General features: G+C 60.0%; 1 protein-coding gene across 1 annotated transcript; it reads right to left on the reverse strand.

Moving 5' to 3' along the window:
- Positions 1-3,045: 3,045 nt before the first annotated feature.
- Positions 3,046-19,267, reverse strand: LOC149427149 (uncharacterized; the record flags this gene model as incomplete). The annotated part of the gene is made up of 6 exons (XM_089668210.1): positions 19,113-19,267; positions 18,005-18,142; positions 14,330-14,393; positions 11,382-11,530; positions 8,265-8,517; positions 3,046-3,230 (listed from the first exon to the last, which is right to left on the reverse strand). Coding segments are annotated over exons 2-6 (756 nt in total), but the record flags the coding sequence as incomplete, so codon positions are not given.
- Positions 19,268-20,883: the final 1,616 nt, after the last annotated feature.

Consider the following 20,883-nt stretch of genomic DNA (forward strand, 5'->3'; position numbering starts at 1 on the left):
GTCAGACCCCCGGACTCCCCATAGACAGACCCATATAGTCAGACTCCCAGACTCCCCATAGTCAGCCCCTGGACTCCCCATAGACAGACCTCTGGACCCCCCCATAGTCAGACCCCCATAGTCAGACCCCCAGACTCCCCATAGTCAGCCCCCGGACTCCCCATAGACAGACCTCTGGACCCCCCCATAGTCAGACCCCCATAGTCAGATCCCCAGACTCCCCATAGTCAGACCTCCCCTACACCCCGATACCCCCTACACCCCGGATACCCCCTACACCCCGATACCCCCTACACTCCCGATACCCCCTACACCCCGGATACCCTTTACACCCCGGATACCCCCTACACCCCGATACCCCCTACACCCCGGATACCCCGGATACCCCCTACACCCCGGATACCCCGGATACCCCCTACACCCCGGATACCCCCTACACCCCGGATACCCCGGATACCCCCTACACCCCGGATACCCCCCTCCACATAGTCAGACCCCCGGACTCCACATAGTCAGACCCCCGGACTCCTCATAGACAGACCCCCGGACTCCACATAGTCAGACCCCCGGACTCCTCATAGACAGACCCCCGGACTCCACATAGTCAGACCCCCGGACTCCACATAGTCAGACCCCCGGACTCCACATAGTCAGACCCCCGGACTCCCCATAGTCAGACCCCCGGACTCAACATAGTCAGACCCCCGGACTCCTCATAGACAGACCCCCAGTCTCCACATAGTCAGACCCCCGGATTCCCCATAGTCAGACCCCCGGACTCCACATAGTCAGACCCCCGGACTCCACATAGTCAGACCCCCGGACTCCACATAGTCAGACCCCCGGACTCCTCATAGTCAGACCCCCGGACTCCACATAGTCAGACCCCCGGACTCCTCATAGTCAGACCCCCGGACTCATCATAGTCAGACCCCCGGACTCCTCATAGTCAGACCCCTGGACTCCACATAGTCAGACCCCGGACCCCTCATAGACAGACCCCCAGACTCCACATAGTCAGACCCCCAGACTCCCCATAGTCAGACCCCCGGACTCCACATAGTCAGACCCCGGACCCCTCATAGACAGACCCCCAGACTCCACATAGTCAGACCCCCAGACTCCTCATAGTCAGACCACCGGACTCCCCATAGTCAGACCCCCAGACTCCACATAGTCAGACCCCCGGACCCCTCATAGACAGACCCCCAGTCTCCACATAGTCAGACCCCCGGACTCCGCATAGTCAGACCACCGGATTCCGCATAGTCAAACATCCGGACCCCCATAGTCAGACCCCCGGACTCCTCATAGTCAGACCCCCGGACCCCCCGGACTCCCCATAGTCAGACCCCCGGATCCCCCATAGTCAGACTCTAATAGTCAGACCCCCCATAATCAGACTCCCCATAGTCAGACCCCCATAATAAGACCCCCATAGTCAGACTCCCAGACCCCCCATAGTCAGACCCTCGGACCCCATAATCAGACTCCCAGACCCCCCATAGTCAGACCCCCAAAATCAAACCCCCATAATCAGAACCCCGGACCCCCATAGTCAGACCCCCATAGTCAGACCCCTGGACACCCCATAGTCAAACCCCCATAGTCGGACCCCCATAGTCAGACCCCATAATCAGACCCCAGGACCCCATAGTCAGACTCCCATAGTCAGACCCCCCATAATCAGACCCCCATAGTCAGACCCCCTGGACTCCCATAATCAGACCCCCCATAATCAGACCACTGGACCCCCATAGTCAGACCTCCTGACACCCCATAGTCAGAACCCCGTACTTCCCATAGTCAGACCCCCGGACTTCCCATAGTCAGACCCCCAGACTCCACATAGTCAGACCCCCAGACTCCCCATAGTTAGACCCCCGGACCCCCATAGTCAGACCTCCTGACACACCATAGTCAGATCCCTGGACTCCCCATAGTCAGACCTCGATAGTTAGACCCCATAGTCAGACCCCCGGCCCCCATAGTCAGACACCCGGACCCCCATAATCAGACCCCCATAATCAGATCCCTGGACCCCCATAGTGAGACCTCCAGACCCCCTATAGTCAGACCCCCATAGTCAGATCCACGGACCCCCATAGTTAGACCCCCGGACCCCCTTAGTCAGATCTCCTGACTCCCCATAGTCAGAACCCCGTACTTCCCATAGTCAGACACCCGGACCCTCATAGTCAGACCCCCGGACTCCCCATAGACAGACCCATATAGTCAGACTCCCAGACTCCCCATAGTCAGCCCCTGGACTCCCCATAGACAGACCTCTGGACCCCCCCATAGTCAGACCCCCATAGCCAGATCCCTGGACTCCCCATAGTCAGACCCCCATAGTCAGACCCCCAGACTCCCCATAGTCAGCCCCCGGACTCCCCATAGACAGACCTCTGGACCCCCCCATAGTCAGACCCCCATAGTCAGATCCCCAGACTCCCCATAGTCAGACCTCCCCTACACCCCGATACCCCCTACACCCCGGATACCCCCTACACCCCGATACCCCCTACACTCCCGATACCCCCTACACCCCGGATACCCTTTACACCCCGGATACCCCCTACACCCCGATACCCCCTACACCCCGGATACCCCGGATACCCCCTACACCCCGGATACCCCGGATACCCCCTACACCCCGGATACCCCCTACACCCCGGATACCCCGGATACCCCCTACACCCCGGATACCCCCTACACCCCGATACCCCCTACACTCCCGATACCCCCTACACCCCGGATACCCCGGATACCCCCTACACCCCAGATACCCCCTACACCCCGGATACCCCCTACACCCCGATACCCCCTACACTCCCGATACCCCCTACACCCCGGATACCCCGGATACGCCCTACACCCCGGATACCCCCTACACCCCGATACCCCCTACACTCCCGATACCCCCTACACCCCGGATACCCCGGATACCCCCTACACCCCGGATACCCCCTACACCCCGGATACCCCCTACACCCCGGATACCCCCTACACCCCGGATACCCCTCTTTCCCCCCAGACACTCGCCTGCTGCTGCAGATCATCGGAGAGCCTCTGGCGTTGCCTCTCCCTCTCCTCCATGTCCTGCTTCAGCTCTCCAATCTCCACCTGTAGCTGCGCTCGCTCCCCCTGCAGCACACTGATCGACTCCACCAGCTTGTGAACCCCAACGGGGGGCAGGGGGGAGACTGAGTACCCCGAGTACAGCACACCTGGGGGGGGGGACAATGCACTCATATGTAGAGTAATAATTAAAGATGGCCTTAGAGGCATACACCTGGGGGGGGGCATATTCCAGGGGGCACACACCTAGGGGGGGGCATATTCCAGAAAACAAACAATCAGGGGGCATATTCTAGGGGGCGCATACCTAGGGGGGCATATTCCAGGGGGCGTATACCTAGGGGGGCATATTCCAGGGGGCGTATACCTAGGGGGGCATATTCTAGGGGGCGCATACCTAGGGGGGCATATTCCAGGGGGCGTATACCTAGGGGGGAATATTCCAGGGGGCGTATACCTAGAGGGGCATATTCCAGGGGGCGTATACCTAGGGGGGCATATTCCAGGGGATACACACCTGGGGGGGGGCATATTCCAGCAAACAAACAATCAGGGGGCATATTCCAGGGGGCGTATACCTAGGGGGGCATATTCCAGGGGGCACACACCTAGGGGGGCATATTCCAGTGAACACAGGGGGTACACTCCTGGGGGGATAGTGCAGGGGGTAAACTTCTGGTGGGGTATAATGCACTGCAGGGGGAACACTTCTGGGGGGGGGTATAGTGCAGTGCTGCGGTACACTCCTGGGGGGGATAGTGCAGGGAATGCACTGCTAGGGGGATAGTGCAGTGCAGGGGGCAAACTCCTGGTGGAGAATAGTGAAGGGGGTACACTGCTGGGGGGGGGGGGGGATAGTGCAGTGCAGGGTGTACACAGCTGGGGGGGGGGGATTGTGCAGTGCATGGGGTACACTGCTGGGGGGGATAGTGCAGTGCATGGGGTACACTGCTAGGGGGGGATAGTGCAGTGCAGGGGGTACACTTCTGGGGGGGATAGTGCAGTGCAGGGGGTACTTTGATGGGGGGGGGATAGTGCAGTGCAGGGGGTACTCTCCTGGGAGGATAGTGCAGTGCAGGGGGTACACTCCTGGGGGGATAGTGCAGTGCAGGGGGTACTCTCCTAGGGGGATAGTGCAGTGCAGGGGGTACAATCCTGGGGGGGATAGTGAAGTGCAGGGAGTACTCTCCTGGGGGGGATAGTGCAGTGCAGGGGGTACACTCCTGGGGGGATAGTGCAGTGCAGGGGGTACTCTCCTGGGGGGGGGGACAGTGCAGTGGGTACACTGATGGGGGGGATAGTGCAGTGCAGGGGTACACTCCTGGGGGGACAGTGCAGTGCAGGGGGTACTCTCCTGGGGGGACAGTGCAGTGCAGGGGGTTCTCTCCTGGGGGGGACAGTGCAGGGGGTACTCTCCTGGGGCAGACAGTGCAGTGCAGGGGGTACTCTCCTGGGGGGGAACAGTGCAGGGGGTACACTCCTGGGGGGGATAGTGCAGTACATGGGGTACACTCCTGGGGGGGGGGACAGTGCAGTGCAGGGGGTACACTCCTGGGGGGGACAGTGCAGTGCAGGGGGTACTCTCCTGGGTGGGGGACAGTGCAGTGCAGGGGGTAAACTCCTGGGGGGGCAGTGCAGTGCAGGGGGTACACTACTGGGGGGGGGGATAGTGCAGTGAAGGGGGTAGACTCCTGGGGGGGACAGTGCAGTGCAGGGGGTACTCTCCTGGGGGGGACAGTGCAGTGCAGGGGGTACACTTATGGGGGGGGACAGTGCAGGGGGTACAGTCCTGAGGGGGAAAGTGCAGTGCAGGGGGTACAGTCCTGGGGGGGACAGTGCAGTGCAGGGGGTACTCTCCTGGGGGGGACAGTGCAGTGCAGGGGATACTCTCCTTGGGGGGGATAGTGCAGTGCAGGGGGTACACTCCTGGGGGGGACAGTGCAGTGCAGGGGGTATACTCCTGGGGGGACAGTGCAGTGCAGGGGGTACTCTCCTGGGGGGGATAGTGCAGTGCAGGGGGTACAGTCCTGGGGGGGACAGTGCAGTGCAGGGGGTACTCTCCTGGGGGGGACAGTGCAGTGCCGGAGGGGGTACACTCCTTGGGGGGACAGTGCAGTGCAGGGGGTACACTCCTGGGGGGGGGGGACAGTGCAGTGCAGGGGGTACACTCCTGGGGGGATAGTGCAGTGCAGGGGGTACACTGATGGGGGGGACAGTGCAGTGCAGGGGGTACTCTCCTGGGGGGACAGTGCAGTGCAGGGGGTACACTCCTGGGGGGGAAAGTGCAGTGCAGGGGGTACTCTCCTGGGGGGACAGTGCAGTGCAGGGGGTAAACTCCTGGGGGGGCAGTGCAGTGCAGGGGGTACACTACTGGGGGGGGGGATAGTGCAGTGAAGGGGGTAGACTCCTGGGGGGGACAGTGCAGTGCAGGGGGTACTCTCCTGGGGGGGACAGTGCAGTGCAGGGGGTACACTTATGGGGGGGGACAGTGCAGGGGGTACAGTCCTGAGGGGGAAAGTGCAGTGCAGGGGGTACAGTCCTGGGGGGGACAGTGCAGTGCAGGGGGTACTCTCCTGGGGGGGACAGTGCAGTGCAGGGGATACTCTCCTTGGGGGGGATAGTGCAGTGCAGGGGGTACACTCCTGGGGGGGACAGTGCAGTGCAGGGGGTATACTCCTGGGGGGACAGTGCAGTGCAGGGGGTACTCTCCTGGGGGGGATAGTGCAGTGCAGGGGGTACAGTCCTGGGGGGACAGTGCAGTGCAGGGGGTACTCTCCTGGGGGGGGACAGTGCAGTGCCGGAGGGGGTACACTCCTTGGGGGGACAGTGCAGTGCAGGGGGTACACTCCTGGGGGGGGGGGACAGTGCAGTGCAGGGGGTACACTCCTGGGGGGATAGTGCAGTGCAGGGGGTACACTGATGGGGGGGACAGTGCAGTGCAGGGGGTACTCTCCTGGGGGGACAGTGCAGTGCAGGGGGTACACTCCTGGGGGGAAAGTGCAGTGCAGGGGGTACTCTCCTGGGGGGACAGTGCAGTGCAGGGGGTACACTCCTGGGGGGGCAGTGCAGGGGGTACACTCCTGGGGGGGGATAGTGCAGTGCAGGGGGTACACTCCTGGGGGGGACAGTGCAGTGCAGGGGGTACTCTCCTGGGGGGGACAGTGAAGTGCAGGGGGTACACTGATGGGGGGGACAGCGCAGTGCAGGGGGTACAGTCCTGGGGGGGGGACAGTGCAGTGCAGGGGGTACAGTCCTGGGGGGGACAGTGCAGTGCAGGGGGTACTCTCCTGGGGGGGACAGTGCAGTGCAGGGGGTACTCTCCTGGGGGGGATAGTGCAGTGCAGGGGGTACACTCCTGGGGGGGACAGTGCAGGGGGTACTCTCCTGGGGGGACAGTGCAGTGCAGGGGGTACTCTCCTGGGGGTACAGTGCAGTGCAGGGGGTACTCTCCTGGGGGGGATAGTGCAGTGCAGGGGGTACAGTCCTGGGGGGGACAGTGCAGTGCAGGGGGTACTCTCGTGGGTGGGACAGTGCAGTGCAGGGGGTACTCTCCTGAGGGGGGACAGTGCAGTGCAGGGGGTACACTCCTGGGGGGATAGTGCAGTGCAGGGGGTACACTCCTGGGGGGGACAGTGCAGTGCAGGGAGTACTCTCCTGGGGGGGGACAGTGCAGTGCAGGGGGTACAGTCCTGGGGGGGACAGTGCAGTGCAGGGGGTAATCTCCTGGGGGGGACAGTGCAGTGCAGGGGGTACACTGATGGGGTGGACAGTGCAGTGCAGGGGGTACACTGATGGGGGGGGGCAGTGCAGTGCAGGGGGTACAGTCCTGGGGGGGACAGTGCAGTGCAGGGGGTACTCTCCTGGGGGGGACAGTGCAGTGCAGGGGGTGCACTGATGGGGGGGGGGACAGTGCACTGCAGGGGGTATACTGATGGGGGGGGGGACAGTGCAGTGCAGGGGGTACACTGATGGGGGGGACAGTGCAGTGCAGGGGGTACACTGATGGGGGGGACAGTGCAGTGCAGGGGGTACACTGATGGGGGGGGGCAGTGCAGGGGGTACACTGATGGGGGGGACAGTGCAGTGCAGGGGGTACTCTCCTGGGGGGGACAGTGCAGTGTAGGGGGTACACTGATGGGGGGGGGAACAGTGCAGTGCAGGGGGTACACTGATGGGGGGGACAGTGCAGTGCAGGGGGTACACTGATGGGGGGGGACAGTGCAGTGCAGGGGGTACACTCCTGGGGGGGACAGTGCAGTGCCGGGGGTACACTGATGGGGGGACAGTGCAGTGCAGGGGGTACACTCCTGGGGGGACACTGCAGTGCAGGGGGTACACTGATGGGGGGGACAGTGCAGTGCAGGGGGTACTCTCCTGGGGGCAGTGCAGTGCAGGGGGTACACTGATGGGGGGGCAGTGCAGTGCAGGGGGTACATTGATGGGGGGGGACAGTGCAGTGCAGGGGGTACAGTCCTGGGGGGACAGTGCAGTGCAGGGGGTACACTCCTGGGGGGGGACAGTGCAGTGCAGGGGGTACAGTCCTGGGGGGACAGTGCAGTGCAGGGGGTACAGTCCTGGGGGGACAGTGCAGTGCAGGGGGTACACTCCTGGGGGGGGGGGGACAGTGCAGTGCAGGGGGTACAGTCCTGGGGGGACAGTGCAGTGCAGGGGGTACAGTCCTGGGGGGACAGTGCAGTGCAGGGGGTACACTGATGGGGGGGGGACAGTGCAGTGCAGGGGGTACACTCCTGGGGGGGACAGTGCAGTGCAGGGGGTATAGTCCTGGGGGGGACAGTGCAGTGCAGGGGGTATAGTCCTGGGGGGGACAGTGCAGTGCAGGGGGTACAGTCCTGGGGGGGACAGTGCAGTGCAGGGGGTACACTGATGGGGGGGACAGTGCAGTGCAGGGGGTACAGTCCTGGGGGGGACAGTGCAGTGCAGGGGGTACACTCCTGGGGGGGGGGGGACAGTGCAGTGCAGGGGGTACAGTCCTGGGGGGGACAGTGCAGTGCAGGGGGTACACTCCTGGGGGGGCAGTGCAGGGGGTACACTCCTGGGGGGGACAGTGCAGTGCAGGGGGTACTCTCCTGGGGGCAGTGCAGTGCAGGGGGTACACTGATGGGGGGGGACAGTGCAGTGCAGGGGGTACACTGGATAGGAGATGGCACTCCCTGCACTCTCACCTTTCTGCAGCCTCTCCAGGAGGCTCTGTTGCTCGCAGATGACGCTCTCCAGGCTCTCGATGAGGCTGAGTTTGTCTCTCATGCGTTGCCGGTGGGCGTGTCTCAGGCTCCTCATCTGCCTCTTGCGGCGGCGCTCCTCCCTGCGGAGCTGTGTGCGGTACTCCTCCGCCTTCCCCTGCAGGCGCTGCATCTGGGAGTACTGCTCCAGGAAGGTGATCAGGTGAGACATGACGGTGAGGAGCGGAGAGGAGCCCTGTGGGGGAGGAGACAGATACATGAAGGGGAGGAGAGGAGCCCTGTGGGGGAGGAGACAGATACATGAAGGGGAGGAGAGGAGCCCTGTGGGGGAGGAGACAGATACATGAAGGGGAGGAGAGGAGCCCTGTGGGGGAGGAGACAGATACATGAAGGGGAGGAGAGGAGCCCTGTGGGGGAGGAGACAGATACATGAAGGGGAGGAAAAGAGCCCTGTGGGGGAGGGGACAGATAGATGAAGGGGAGGAGAGGAGCCCTGTGGGGGAGGAGACAGATACATGAAGGGGAGGAAAAGAGCCCTGTGGGGGAGGGGACAGATAGATGAAGGGGAGGAAAGGAGCCCTGTGGGGGAGGAGAGAGATACATGAAGGGGAGGAGAGGAGCCCTGTGGGGGAGGAGACAGATACATGAAGGGGAGGAGAGGAGCCCTGTGGGGGAGGAGACAGATACATGAAGGGGAGGAGAGGAGCCCTGTGGGGGAGGAGACAGATACATGAAGGGGAGGAAAAGAGCCCTGTGGGGGAGGGGACAGATAGATGAAGGGGAGGAGAGGAGCCCTGTGGGGGAGGAGACAGATACATGAAGGGGAGGAAAAGAGCCCTGTGGGGGAGGAGACAGATACATGAAGGGGAGGAAAAGAGCCCTGTGGGGGAGGGGACAGATAGATGAAGGGGAGGAAAGGAGCCCTGTGGGGGAGGAGACAGATACATGAAGGGGAGGAGAGGAGCCCTGTGGGGGAGGAGACAGATACATGAAGGGGAGGAGAGGAGCCCTGTGGGGGAGGAGACAGATACATGAAGGGGAGGAGAGGAGCCCTGTGGGGGAGGAGACAGATACATGAAGGGGAGGAAAAGAGCCCTGTGGGGGAGGGGACAGATAGATGAAGGGGAGGAGAGGAGCCCTGTGGGGGAGGAGACAGATACATGAAGGGGAGGAAAAGAGCCCTGTGGGGGAGGGGACAGATAGATGAAGGGGAGGAAAGGAGCCCTGTGGGGGAGGAGACAGATACATGAAGGGGAGGAGAGGAGCCCTGTGGGGGAGGAGACAGATACATGAAGGGGAGGAGAGGAGCCCTGTGGGGGAGGAGACAGATACCTGAAGGGGAGGAGCGCAGAGGAGCACTGTGGAGGAGGGTACAGATACATGAAGGGGAGGAGAGGAGCCCTGTGGGGGAGGGGACAGATACATGAAGGGGAGGAAAAGAGCCCTGTGGGGGAGGGGACAGATACATGAAGGGGAGGAGAGGAGCCCTGTGGGGGAGGAGACAGATACATGAAGGGGAGGAGAGGAGCCCTGTGGGGGAGGAGACAGATACATGAAGGGGAGGAGAGGAGCCCTGTGGGGGAGGAGACAGATACATGAAGGGGAGGAGAGGAGCCCTGTGGGGGAGGAGACAGATACATGAAGGGGAGGAGAGGAGCCCTGTGGGGGAGGAGACAGATACATGAAGGGGAGGAAAAGAGCCCTGTGGGGGAGGGGACAGATAGATGAAGGGGAGGAGAGGAGCCCTGTGGGGGAGGAGACAGATACATGAAGGGGAGGAAAAGAGCCCTGTGGGGGAGGGGACAGATAGATGAAGGGGAGGAAAGGAGCCCTGTGGGGGAGGAGACAGATACATGAAGGGGAGGAGAGGAGCCCTGTGGGGGAGGAGACAGATACATGGAGGAGAGGAGCCCTGTGGGGGAGGAGACAGATACCTGAAGGGGAGGAGCGCAGAGGAGCACTGTGGAGGAGGGGACAGATACATGAAGGGGAGGAGAGGAGCCCTGTGGGGGAGGGGACAGATACATGAAGGGGAGGAAAAGAGCCCTGTGGGGGAGGGGACAGATAGATGAAGGGGAGGAAAGGAGCCCTGTGGGGGAGGAGACAGATACATGAAGGGGAGGAAAGGAGCCCTGTGGGGGAGGAGACAGATACATGAAGGGGAGGAGAGGAGCCCTGTGGGGGAGGAGACAGATACATGAAGGGGAGGAAAAGAGCCCTGTGGGGGAGGGGACAGATACATGAAGGGGAGGAAAGGAGCCCTGTGGGGGAGGGGACAGATACATGAAGGGGAGGAGAGGAGCCCTGTGGGGGAGGAGACAGATACATGAAGGGGAGGAGAGGAGCCCTGTGGGGGAGGGGACAGATACCTGAAGGGGAGGAGCGGAGAGGAGCACTGTGGAGGAGGGGACAGATACATGAAGGGGAGGAGCGGAGAGGAGCACTGTGGAGGAGGGGACAGATACATGAAGGGGAGGAGAGGAGCCCTGTGGGGGAGGAGACAGATACATGAAGGGGAGGAGAGGAGCCCTGTGGGGGAGGAGACAGATACATGAAGGGGAGGAGAGGAGCCCTGTGGGGGAGGAGACAGATACATGAAGGGGAGGAGAGGAGCCCTGTGGGGGAGGAGACAGATACATGAAGGGGAGGAGAGGAGCCCTGTAGGGGAGGGGACAGATACATGAAGGGGAGGAGAGGAGCCCTGTGGGGGAGGGGACAGATACATGAAGGGGAGGAGAGGAGCCCTGTGGGGGAGGAGACAGATACCTGAAGGGGAGGAGCGGAGAGGAGCACTGTGGAGGAGGGGACAGATACATGAAGGGGAGGAGCGGAGAGGAGCCCTGTGGGGGCGGGGACAGATACATGAAGGGGAGGAGCGGAGAGGAGCTCTGTGGGGGAGGGGACAGATACATGAAGGGGAGGAGCGGAGAGGAGCTCTGTGGGGGAGGGGACAGATTCCCGGGATGTGTATGATGATTGTGATTGGCTGCAGCACACATAACACACGGGACCAATCAGATTGGACGATGTATGTTCCGCCATCCAATCAGGAGAGGCTGTGGAAGTTGTACAATCAGATTGGACGATGTGTGGATTTACCTTCCCGGGACTCGGAGCGGCAGACATCGATCGTTCCGTCTCCTGCTTGAAGGCCAAGAATTCGGTGAGAGGGGAGGAGATATCGTCCAGACCTGGATCCCCAACTCCGCCCACTTCATCCTCCAATCCGGAGCTCCCGTCATCGCTGCCTGCCGGAGAATCACACAGGTCACCGACCACCGAGGACCGCCCCCTACCTGCCTGCCGGAGAGTCACACGGGTCACCGACCACCGAGGACCGCCCCCTACCTGCCTGCCTGAGAATCACACGGGTCACCGACCACCGAGGACCGCCCCCTACCTGCCTGCCGGAGAGTCACACGGGTCACCGACCACAAGGACCGCCCCCTACCTGCCTGCCGGAGAGTCACACGGGTCACCGACCACCGAGGACCGCCCCCTACCTGCCTGCCGGAGAGTCACACGGGTCACCGACCACCGAGGACCGCCCCCTACCTGCCTGCCTGAGAATCACACGGGTCACCGACCACCGAGGACCGCCCCCTACCTGCCAGAGAGTCACAGGGGTCACCGACCACCGAGGACCGCCCCCTACCTGCCTGCCGGAGAGTCACACAGGTCACCGACCACCGAGGACCGCCCCCTACCAGCCTGCCGGAGAGTCACACGGGTCACCGACCACCGAGGACCGCCCCCTACCTGCCTACCTGAAAATCACACAGGTCACCAACCACCGAGGACCGCCCCCTACCTGCCAGAGAGTCACAGGGGTCACCGACCACCGAGGACCGCCCCCTACCTGCCTGCCGGAGAGTCACACAGGTCACCGACCACCGAGGACCGCCCCCCTACCTGCCTGCCAGAGAATCACACGGGTCACCGACCACCGAGGACCGCCCCCTACCTGCCGGAGAGTCACAGGGGTCACCGACCACCAAGGACCGCCCCTACCAGCCTGCCGGAGAGTCACAGGGGTCACCGACCACCGAGGACCGCCCCCTACCTGCCTGCCGGAGAGTCACACGGGTCACCGACCACGAGGACCGCCCCCTACCTGCCTGCCGGAGAATCACACGGGTCACCGACCACCGAGGACCGCCCCCTACCTGCCTGCCGGAGAGTCACAGGGGTCACCGACCACCGAGGACCGCCCCCTACCTGCCTGCCGGAGAGTCACACGGGTCAACGACCACAAGGACCGCCCCCTACCTGCCTGAGAATCACAGGGGTCACCGACCACCGAGGACCGCCCCCTACCTGCCTGCCGGAGAGTCACACGGGTCACCGACCACGAGGACCGCCCCCTACCTGCCTGCCGGAGAGTCACACGGGTCACCGACCACCGAGGACCGCCCCCTACCTGCCTGCCTGAGAATCACAGGGGTCACCGACCACCGAGGACCGCCCCCTACCTGCCTGCCTGAGAATCACAGGGGTCACCGACCACCGAGGACCGCCCCCTATCTGCCTGCCGGAGAGTCACACGGGTCACCGACCACCGAGGACCGCCCCCTACCTGCCTGCCTGAGAATCACACGGGTCACCGACCACTGAGGACCGCCCCCTACCTGCCTGCCTGAGAATCACACGGGTCACCGTCCACGAGGACCGCCCCCTACCTGCCTGCCTGAGAATCACACGGGTCACCGACCACGAGGACCGCCCCCTACCTGCCTGCCGGAGAGTCACACGGGTCACCGACCACCGAGGGACTGCCCCCTACCTGCCTGCCGGAGAGTCACACGGGTCACCGACCACCGAGGACCGCCCCCTACCTGCCTGCCGGAGAGTCACACGCGTCACTGACCACCGAGGACCACCCCCTACCTGCCTGCCGGAGAATCACACGGGTCACCGTCCACAAGGACCGCCCCCTACCTGCCTGCCTGAGAATCACACGGGTCACCGACCACCGAGGACCGCCCCCTACCTGCCTGCCGGAGAGTCACACGGGTCACCGACCACCGAGGACCGCCCCCTACCTGCCTACCTGAGAATCACACGGGTCACCGACCACCGAGGACCGCCCCCTACCAGCCTGCCGGAGAATCACACGGGTCACCGACCACCGAGGACCGCCCCCTACCTGCCTACCTGAGAATCACACGGGTCACCGACCACCGAGGACCGCCCCCTACCTGCCTGCCGGAGAGTCACACGGGTCACCGACCACCGAGGACCGCCCCCTACCTTCCTGCCAGAGAATCACACGGGTCACCGACCACCGAGGACCGCCCCCTACCAGCCTGCCGGAGAATCACACGGGTCACCGACCACCGAGGACCGCCCCCTACCAGCCTGCCGGAGAATCACACGGGTCACCGACCACCGAGGACCGCCCCCTACCAGCCTGCCGGAGAATCACACGGGTCACCGACCACCGAGGACCGCCCCCTACCGGCCTGCCGGAGAGTCACACGGGTCACCGACCACTGAAAACCATTCATTGGAGCTCCGCCTCATTTCCTGGCTGGAGGATGTCCGGCATCATCTAGCCCTTTCCTCCTCGGCCTGACTGTCCTTGACCCCGCCCCTTATCTCCCCAGTCTGTCCCACCTCTTTCCCCCATATCTTGGCTGTCTTTGGCCCCGCCTCTTCCATTCATTGGATTTCAGTTCTTCCCTTCAAGGCATTTATATATTTGTATAACTCCTCCCATTGCCCCACCCACTGATTTAATCAGGACTGAGAGCTCCTGGGAGGAGTCCTGAGGGCTGGGATGTTTTCAGGAAGCTATGTACAGCCCCCTGCTGGCCACTCCCACCAGCCATGATCTGCCTGCATTGCATAGAGAAGCACAGATGTCCAGTGATGACATCATCAATATAAAGTAAACAATCAAACTGGAAAGTTTTCCTTCCCAAAGTCATTGTTATGATAATGAGGGGGAGGGGTTAAGGAGGGAGGAACATAAGCTGATTGGACCGGCACATTGTACAGAGATCGGCCAATCAGATTGTGTCCTCTGTAGTCATGGTGTCGCCTACTTTCCAGCTCGTCCTCTTCTGACCACACCGCGCTCTTCTGCGCCTCGCCGGCAGCGTCTTCGTCCTGTGGGGGAGGAGCAAGTGAGATTCGTATATACCACAGGTGTGACATCACAGAGACTCGATTATTTCCGGGAGCCGTCCTTCCTAGTCAGAGGAATCATCGTTCATGTCTACTAGAGCCGTATACTGGAGGTGGGGGGGGTATACAGAGCCGTATACCGGAGGTGGGGGGGGGTGTATACAGAGCCGTATACCGGAGGTGGGGGGGTGTATACAGAGCCGTATACCGGAGGTGGGGGGTGTATACAGAGCCGTATACCGGAGGTGGGGGGTGTATACAGAGCCGTATACCGGAGGTGGGGGGGTGTATACAGAGCCGTATACCAGAGGTGGGGGGGAGTATACAGAGCCGTATACCGGAGGTGGGGGGGAGTATACAGAGCCGTATACCGGAGGTGGGGAATGTATACAGAGCCGTATACCGGAGGTGGGGGGGAGTATACAGAGCCGTATACCGGAGGTGGGGGGGTGTATACAGAGCCGTATACCGGAGGTGGGGGGTGTATACAGAGCCGTATACCGGAGGTGGGGGGTGTATACAGAGCCGTATACCGGAGGTGGGGGGGGGTGTATACAGAGCCGTATACCGGAGGTGGGGGGTGTATACAGAGCCGTATACCGGAGGTGGGGGGGTGTATACAGAGCCGTATACCGGAGGTGGGGGGGTGTATACAGAGCCGTATACCGGAGGGGGGGGGTGTATACAGAGCCGTATACCGGAGGTGGGGGGTGTATACAGAGCCGTATACCGGAGGTGGGGAATGTATACAGAGCCGTATACCGGAGGTGGGGGGGTGTATACAGAGCCGTATACCGGAGGTGGGGGGGTGTATACAGAGCCGTATACCGGAGGTGGGGGGTGTATACAGAGCCGTATACCGGAGGTGGGGGGTGTATACAGAGCCGTATACCGGAGGTGGGGGGTGTATACAGAGCCGTATACCGGAGGTGGGGGGTGTATACAGAGCCGTATACCGGAGGTGGGGGGTGTATACAGAGCCGTATACCGGAGGTGGGGGGTGTATACAGAGCCGTATACCGGAGGTGGGGGGGTGTATACAGAGCCGTATACTGGAGGTGGGGGGGTGTATACAGAGCCGTATACCGGAGGACTGTATTGATCTGGTGTCAGTGTCGCTTGGTGATGACTGTATTGATCTGGTGTCAGTGTTGCCATGGTGATGACTGTATTGATCTGGTGTCAGTGTCGCCATGGTGATGACTGTATTGATCGGGTGTCAGTGTCGCTTGGTGATGACTGTATTGATCTGATGTCAGTGTTGCCATGGCGAGGACTGTATTGATCGGGTGTCACTGTCGCCATGGTGATGACTGTATTGATCGGGTGTCAGTGTCGCCATGGTGATGACTGTATTGATTGGGTGTCAGTGTTGCCATGGTGAGGGCTGTATTGATCGGGTGTCACTGTCGCCATGGTGATGACTGTATTGATCGGGTGTCAGTGTCGCCATGGTGATGACTGTATTGATCGGGTGTCAGTGTTGCCATTACGAGGGCTGTATTGATCTGGTGTCAGTGTTGCCATGGCGATGACTGTATTGATCTGGTGTCAGTGTCGCCATGGTGATGACTGTATTGATCGGGTGTCAGTGTCGCTTGGTGATGACTGTATTGATCTGATGTCAGTGTTGCCATGGCGAGGACTGTATTGATCGGGTGTCACTGTCGCCATGGTGATGACTGTATTGATCGGGTGTCAGTGTCGCCATGGTGATGACTGTATTGATTGGGTGTCAGTGTTGCCATGGTGAGGGCTGTATTGATCTGGTGTCAGTGTTGCCATGGCGAGGACTGTATTGATCTGGTGTCAGTGTCGCCATGGCGATGACTGTATTGATCGGGTGTCAGTGTTGCCATGGCAAGGACTGTATTGATCTGGTGTCAGTGTCGCCATGGCGATGACTGTATTGATCTGGTGTCAGTGTTGCCATGGTGATGACTGTATTGATCTGGTGTCAGTGTCGCCATGGTGATGACTGTATTGATCTGGTGTCAGTGTTGCCATGGCGAGGACTGTATTGATCGGGTGTCACTGTCGCCATGGTGATGACTGTATTGATCGGGTGTCATTGTTGCCATGGTGATGACGCAGTGTCATTGTCCTCGGTATCCGGGAGGAGAGGACGGGCCGTGATTGGTCAGCTGATAATTAGGAAGCTCAGATTTGTCGATATTAATAACAATATTGATCGTCTCTGAGCCGCCTTCTGTTTCCATCGCAGGGAGCAATTTGATTGTCCCCATCCCCCTCACACAGTACCCAAGGGGGCTCCTCCATGGCTGCCAGCAAATCACAGCAACCAATCAGATGTTACCTTTCATCACTCAAAGAAGCTCTGTGATTGGTTGCTGTCTGCTGCCCTATAGGGCCCCTAGAGGAGGTGAAATGTCATGGTGAAGTGAGAACTGTCTGTGGTGCCTTGGGGGAGGGGAGGACTGAACCCTTATTCCTGATATCAGCCTCCAACAGTCCATGCACAGCAGAGCTCAGACTGGGGGAGGGAGAAACAGCACAAGGAGCCAATCAGGTGTGCTGTAGTAATCCTATGATATCAAGCAGTATGCTGATAGGAGGAGAGAGGAGAGGAGTCTTCTACTACTGTCCAATCACAGGCTGGGGGCGGGACAAGACGTGTGGGTTTTACTGAACCACAGTAGATTCAAATCCTGTCTCCTCCCCTGATAGATAGGGCTGTGCTGTGTGACAGAGCTGTGTAAATCTCAGGACTGGATGGACCGCTCCCATCTCGGTCAGCAGTAAAGATCCATTACAGGTCATATCCCGCCCCCAACTTATGATTGGACAGTGAAAGGAGAAGCACGAAGCTGATGAGTTCACCTTTGTCACTCTGCTCTCTCCTCCTAGCAGCAGACTCCGTACCCTGCAGTGCATCCCATGGTCTCCTAGTCTGAGCTCTGCTGTACAGGGATTGGAAGAGGCCGATACCAGGTCCCTTTCAGGGACTTACACTGCTTGTATGACTGGTGGTGCTGTGCAGAGTATTGCTGTCTGCGTCCCCAATGAGAAGACTCCATCTCCCTGTATTTCTCTGGTGTCACCGAGACAGGAAGTGATGGGAAATCTTCCCATGGGGACACTTGTTCTGGAGACTTCCTCTCACTTCCTGTTGTGTCTCGGGGACAGGAAATCAGGAGACGTGATTGTTCAGAAGATCTACAACATCAACTACTGGGCTCATTTCCTATCAGAATATGATGGGCCCCGGTTCCTTATGTATTGGCCCCGGGGCCCCGGTTCCTTATGTATTGGCCCCAGTCCCCAGTTCTTGGGGGGATCTGTCCATCTCAGCTCCATAGATAACACAGAGGGATGATTATGAATGATGGTGGAGTCCCCCCACAGGATCCATCACTTCTCGAGCACCGAAGAAGGAAACATCGCCATGGCAACAGCATCTCCGTACCATTCCATCGTCATTCATCACACATCAGCCATCTACAGGGAATCACCAGATTTACTCAGGTGGGCCCCAATATCAGCCTGGAGAAGGGCCCCTGGGGGGCGGGGCACTTCCCAGTTATTCCACAAAGGATTCCATTCACAACGTGTCCATCCCATCCAACACCCACCTTCTGGGGCCCCTGTTCATAGGGCCCCTCCACTCTCCCTGCAGAGGGCCGCTTCCTGAAGAAGGTGTAGATGATGTACACCAGTAGGGAGTAGAAGGCGTACATGCTGGGAGTTGTTGTCCTTCAGGATGAACCGATCTTCATGGAAGAGAAGAGCAGAAATCAGGAACAGCGGGGGGCCAAGGAGAGACAAATCCGACTAACCATCCCCCCTATCCTGAATCCTCATCCCCCCATCCCGAATCCCCATCCCCCACCATCCCGAATCCTCATCCCCCCATCCCGAATCCCCATCCCCCACCATCCCGAATCCTCATCCCCCACCATCCCGAATCCTCATCCCCCCCATCCCGAATCCCCATCCCCCACCATCCCGAATCCTCACCCCCCCCATCCCGAATATTCATCCTCCATATTCATCCCCCACCATCCCGAATCCTCATCCCCCCCATCCCGAATCCTCATCTCACACCATCCTGAATCCCCATCCCCCACCATCCCTAATATTCATCCCCCCCATCCTGAATCCCTATCCCCCACCATCCCGAATCCCCATCCCCCATATTCACCCCCCCATCCCGAATCCCCATCCCCCCATCCCGAATCCTCTTCCCCCCCATCCTGAATATTCATCCCCCATATTCATCCCCCACCATCCCGAATCCCCATCCCCCATATTCATCCCCCCCCATCCCAAATCCTCATCCCCCCATCCCGAATCCCCATCCCCCCACCATCCCGAATCCCCATCCCCCACCATCCCGAATCTCCATCCCCCACCATCCCGAATCCTCATCCCCCATCCCCCACCATCCCAAATCCCTATCTCCCACCATCCCGAATCCTCATCCCCCCCATGCTGAATCCTCATCCCCCACCATCCCGAATCCCCATCACCCCCATCCCCAATATTCATCCCCCACCATCCCAAATCCTCATCCCCCCTCCATCCCAAATCCTCATCCCCCACCATCCCAAATCCTCATCCCCCCACCATCCCAAATCCTCATCCCCCACCATCCCAAATCCTCATCCCCCCACCATCCCAAATCCTCATCCCCCAGCCAAGAACCCAAATCATCCCACCATCCATGAGATCAAACCTCACCTCCATCTACAGCATCCCCATCCTCCGACACATCGTCCTCCTCCTCTATTCCCAAATCTTCACTGCAGGACCATCCTCCTCCTCCTCCTCCTCTGCATCCAAATTCCTCAACGCATTCTCCCTCCTCTATCCCTCCATCCTCACTGACAATCCTTTCATCCCTCCATCCTCACCATTCCTCCTCCTCCTCCATCCCTCAAACCTCACCATCTCTCCTCCTCCTCCATCCTCACCATTCCTCCTCCTCCTCTGCATCCAAATTCCTCAACGCATTCTCCCTCCTCCATACCCCCATCCTCACTGACACTCCTCCTCCTCCATCCCTCCATCCTCACTGACACTCCTCCTCCTCCATCCCTCCATCCTCACTGACACTCCTCCTCCTCCATCCTCACTGACACTCCTCCTCCTCCATCTCTCCATCCTCACTGACACTCCTCCTCCTCCATCTCTCCATCCTCAGCACCTCTCCTCCTCCTCTATCACTACATCCTCACCATCTCTTCTCCTCCTCCATCTTCACCATCCCTCCACCATCATCACCAACTCTTCTCCTCCTCCATCATCACCAACTCTTCTCCTCCTCCATCTTCACCATCCCTCCACCATCATCACCAACTCTTCTCCTCCTCCATCTTCACCATCCCTCCACCATCATCACCAACTATTCTCCTCCTCCATCTTCACCATCCCTCCACCATCATCACCAACTATTCTCTTCCATCTTCACCATCCCTCCACCATCATCACCAACTCTTCTCCTCCTCCATCATCACCAACTCTTCTCCTCCTCCATCATCACCAACTCTTCTCCTCCTTCATCTTCACCATCCCTCCACCATCATCACCAACTCTTCTCCTCCTCCATCATCACCAACTCTTCTCCTCCTCCATCATCACCAACTCTTCTCCTCCTTCATCTTCACCATCCCTCCACCATCATCACCAACTCTTCTCCTCTTCCATCATCACCAACTCTTCTCCTCCTTCATCTTCACCATCCCTCCTCCATCATCACCAACTCTTCTCCTCCTCCATCATCACCATCTCTTCTCCTCCTCCATCTTCACCATCCCTCCACCATCATCACCAACTCTTCTCCTCCTCCATCATCACCAACTCTTCTCCTCCTCCATCATCACCATCTCTTCTCCTCCTCCATCCTCACCATCCCTCCACCATCATCACCAACTCTCCTCCTTCTCTATCCCCCCATCCTCCCCAATCTCTCTATTCCTCCTCCATCCTCATCATTTCCTCTCCTCCTCCACTCCTTCATCCTCACCAACTCAACTCATCCATCCCTCCCTTCTCACCATCTCCCCTCCTCCATTTTCACCATCCCTCCTCCATCCTCACCATCTCCCCTCCTTTATTTTCACCATCCCTCCTCCATCCTCACCATCTCCCCTCCTCCTCAACTATCCCTCCATCCTCACCATCTCTCCTCCTCTTCTATCCCTTCTTCATCACCAACTCTCCTCCTCCTCCTCTTCCATCCCTCCATCCTCACCATCTCCCCTCCTCCTCAACTATCCATCCATCCTCACCATCTCTCCTCCTATTCTATCCCTTCTTCATCACCAACTCTCCTCCTCCTCCTCTTCCATCCCTCCATCCTCACCATCTCTCCTCCTCCTCAACTATCCCTCCATCCTCACCATCTCTCCTCCTCTTCTATCCCTTCTTCATCACCAACTCTCCTCCTCCTCCTCTTCCATCCCTCCATCCTCACCATCTCTCCTCCTCCTCAACTATCCCTCCACTCTCA

Source organism: Staurois parvus, unplaced genomic scaffold, assembly GCF_062004578.1.
Source record: "Staurois parvus isolate SC_StPar_1 unplaced genomic scaffold, SC_StPar_1.0 ptg003964l, whole genome shotgun sequence".
Classification (NCBI taxonomy): domain Eukaryota; kingdom Metazoa; phylum Chordata; class Amphibia; order Anura; family Ranidae; genus Staurois; species Staurois parvus.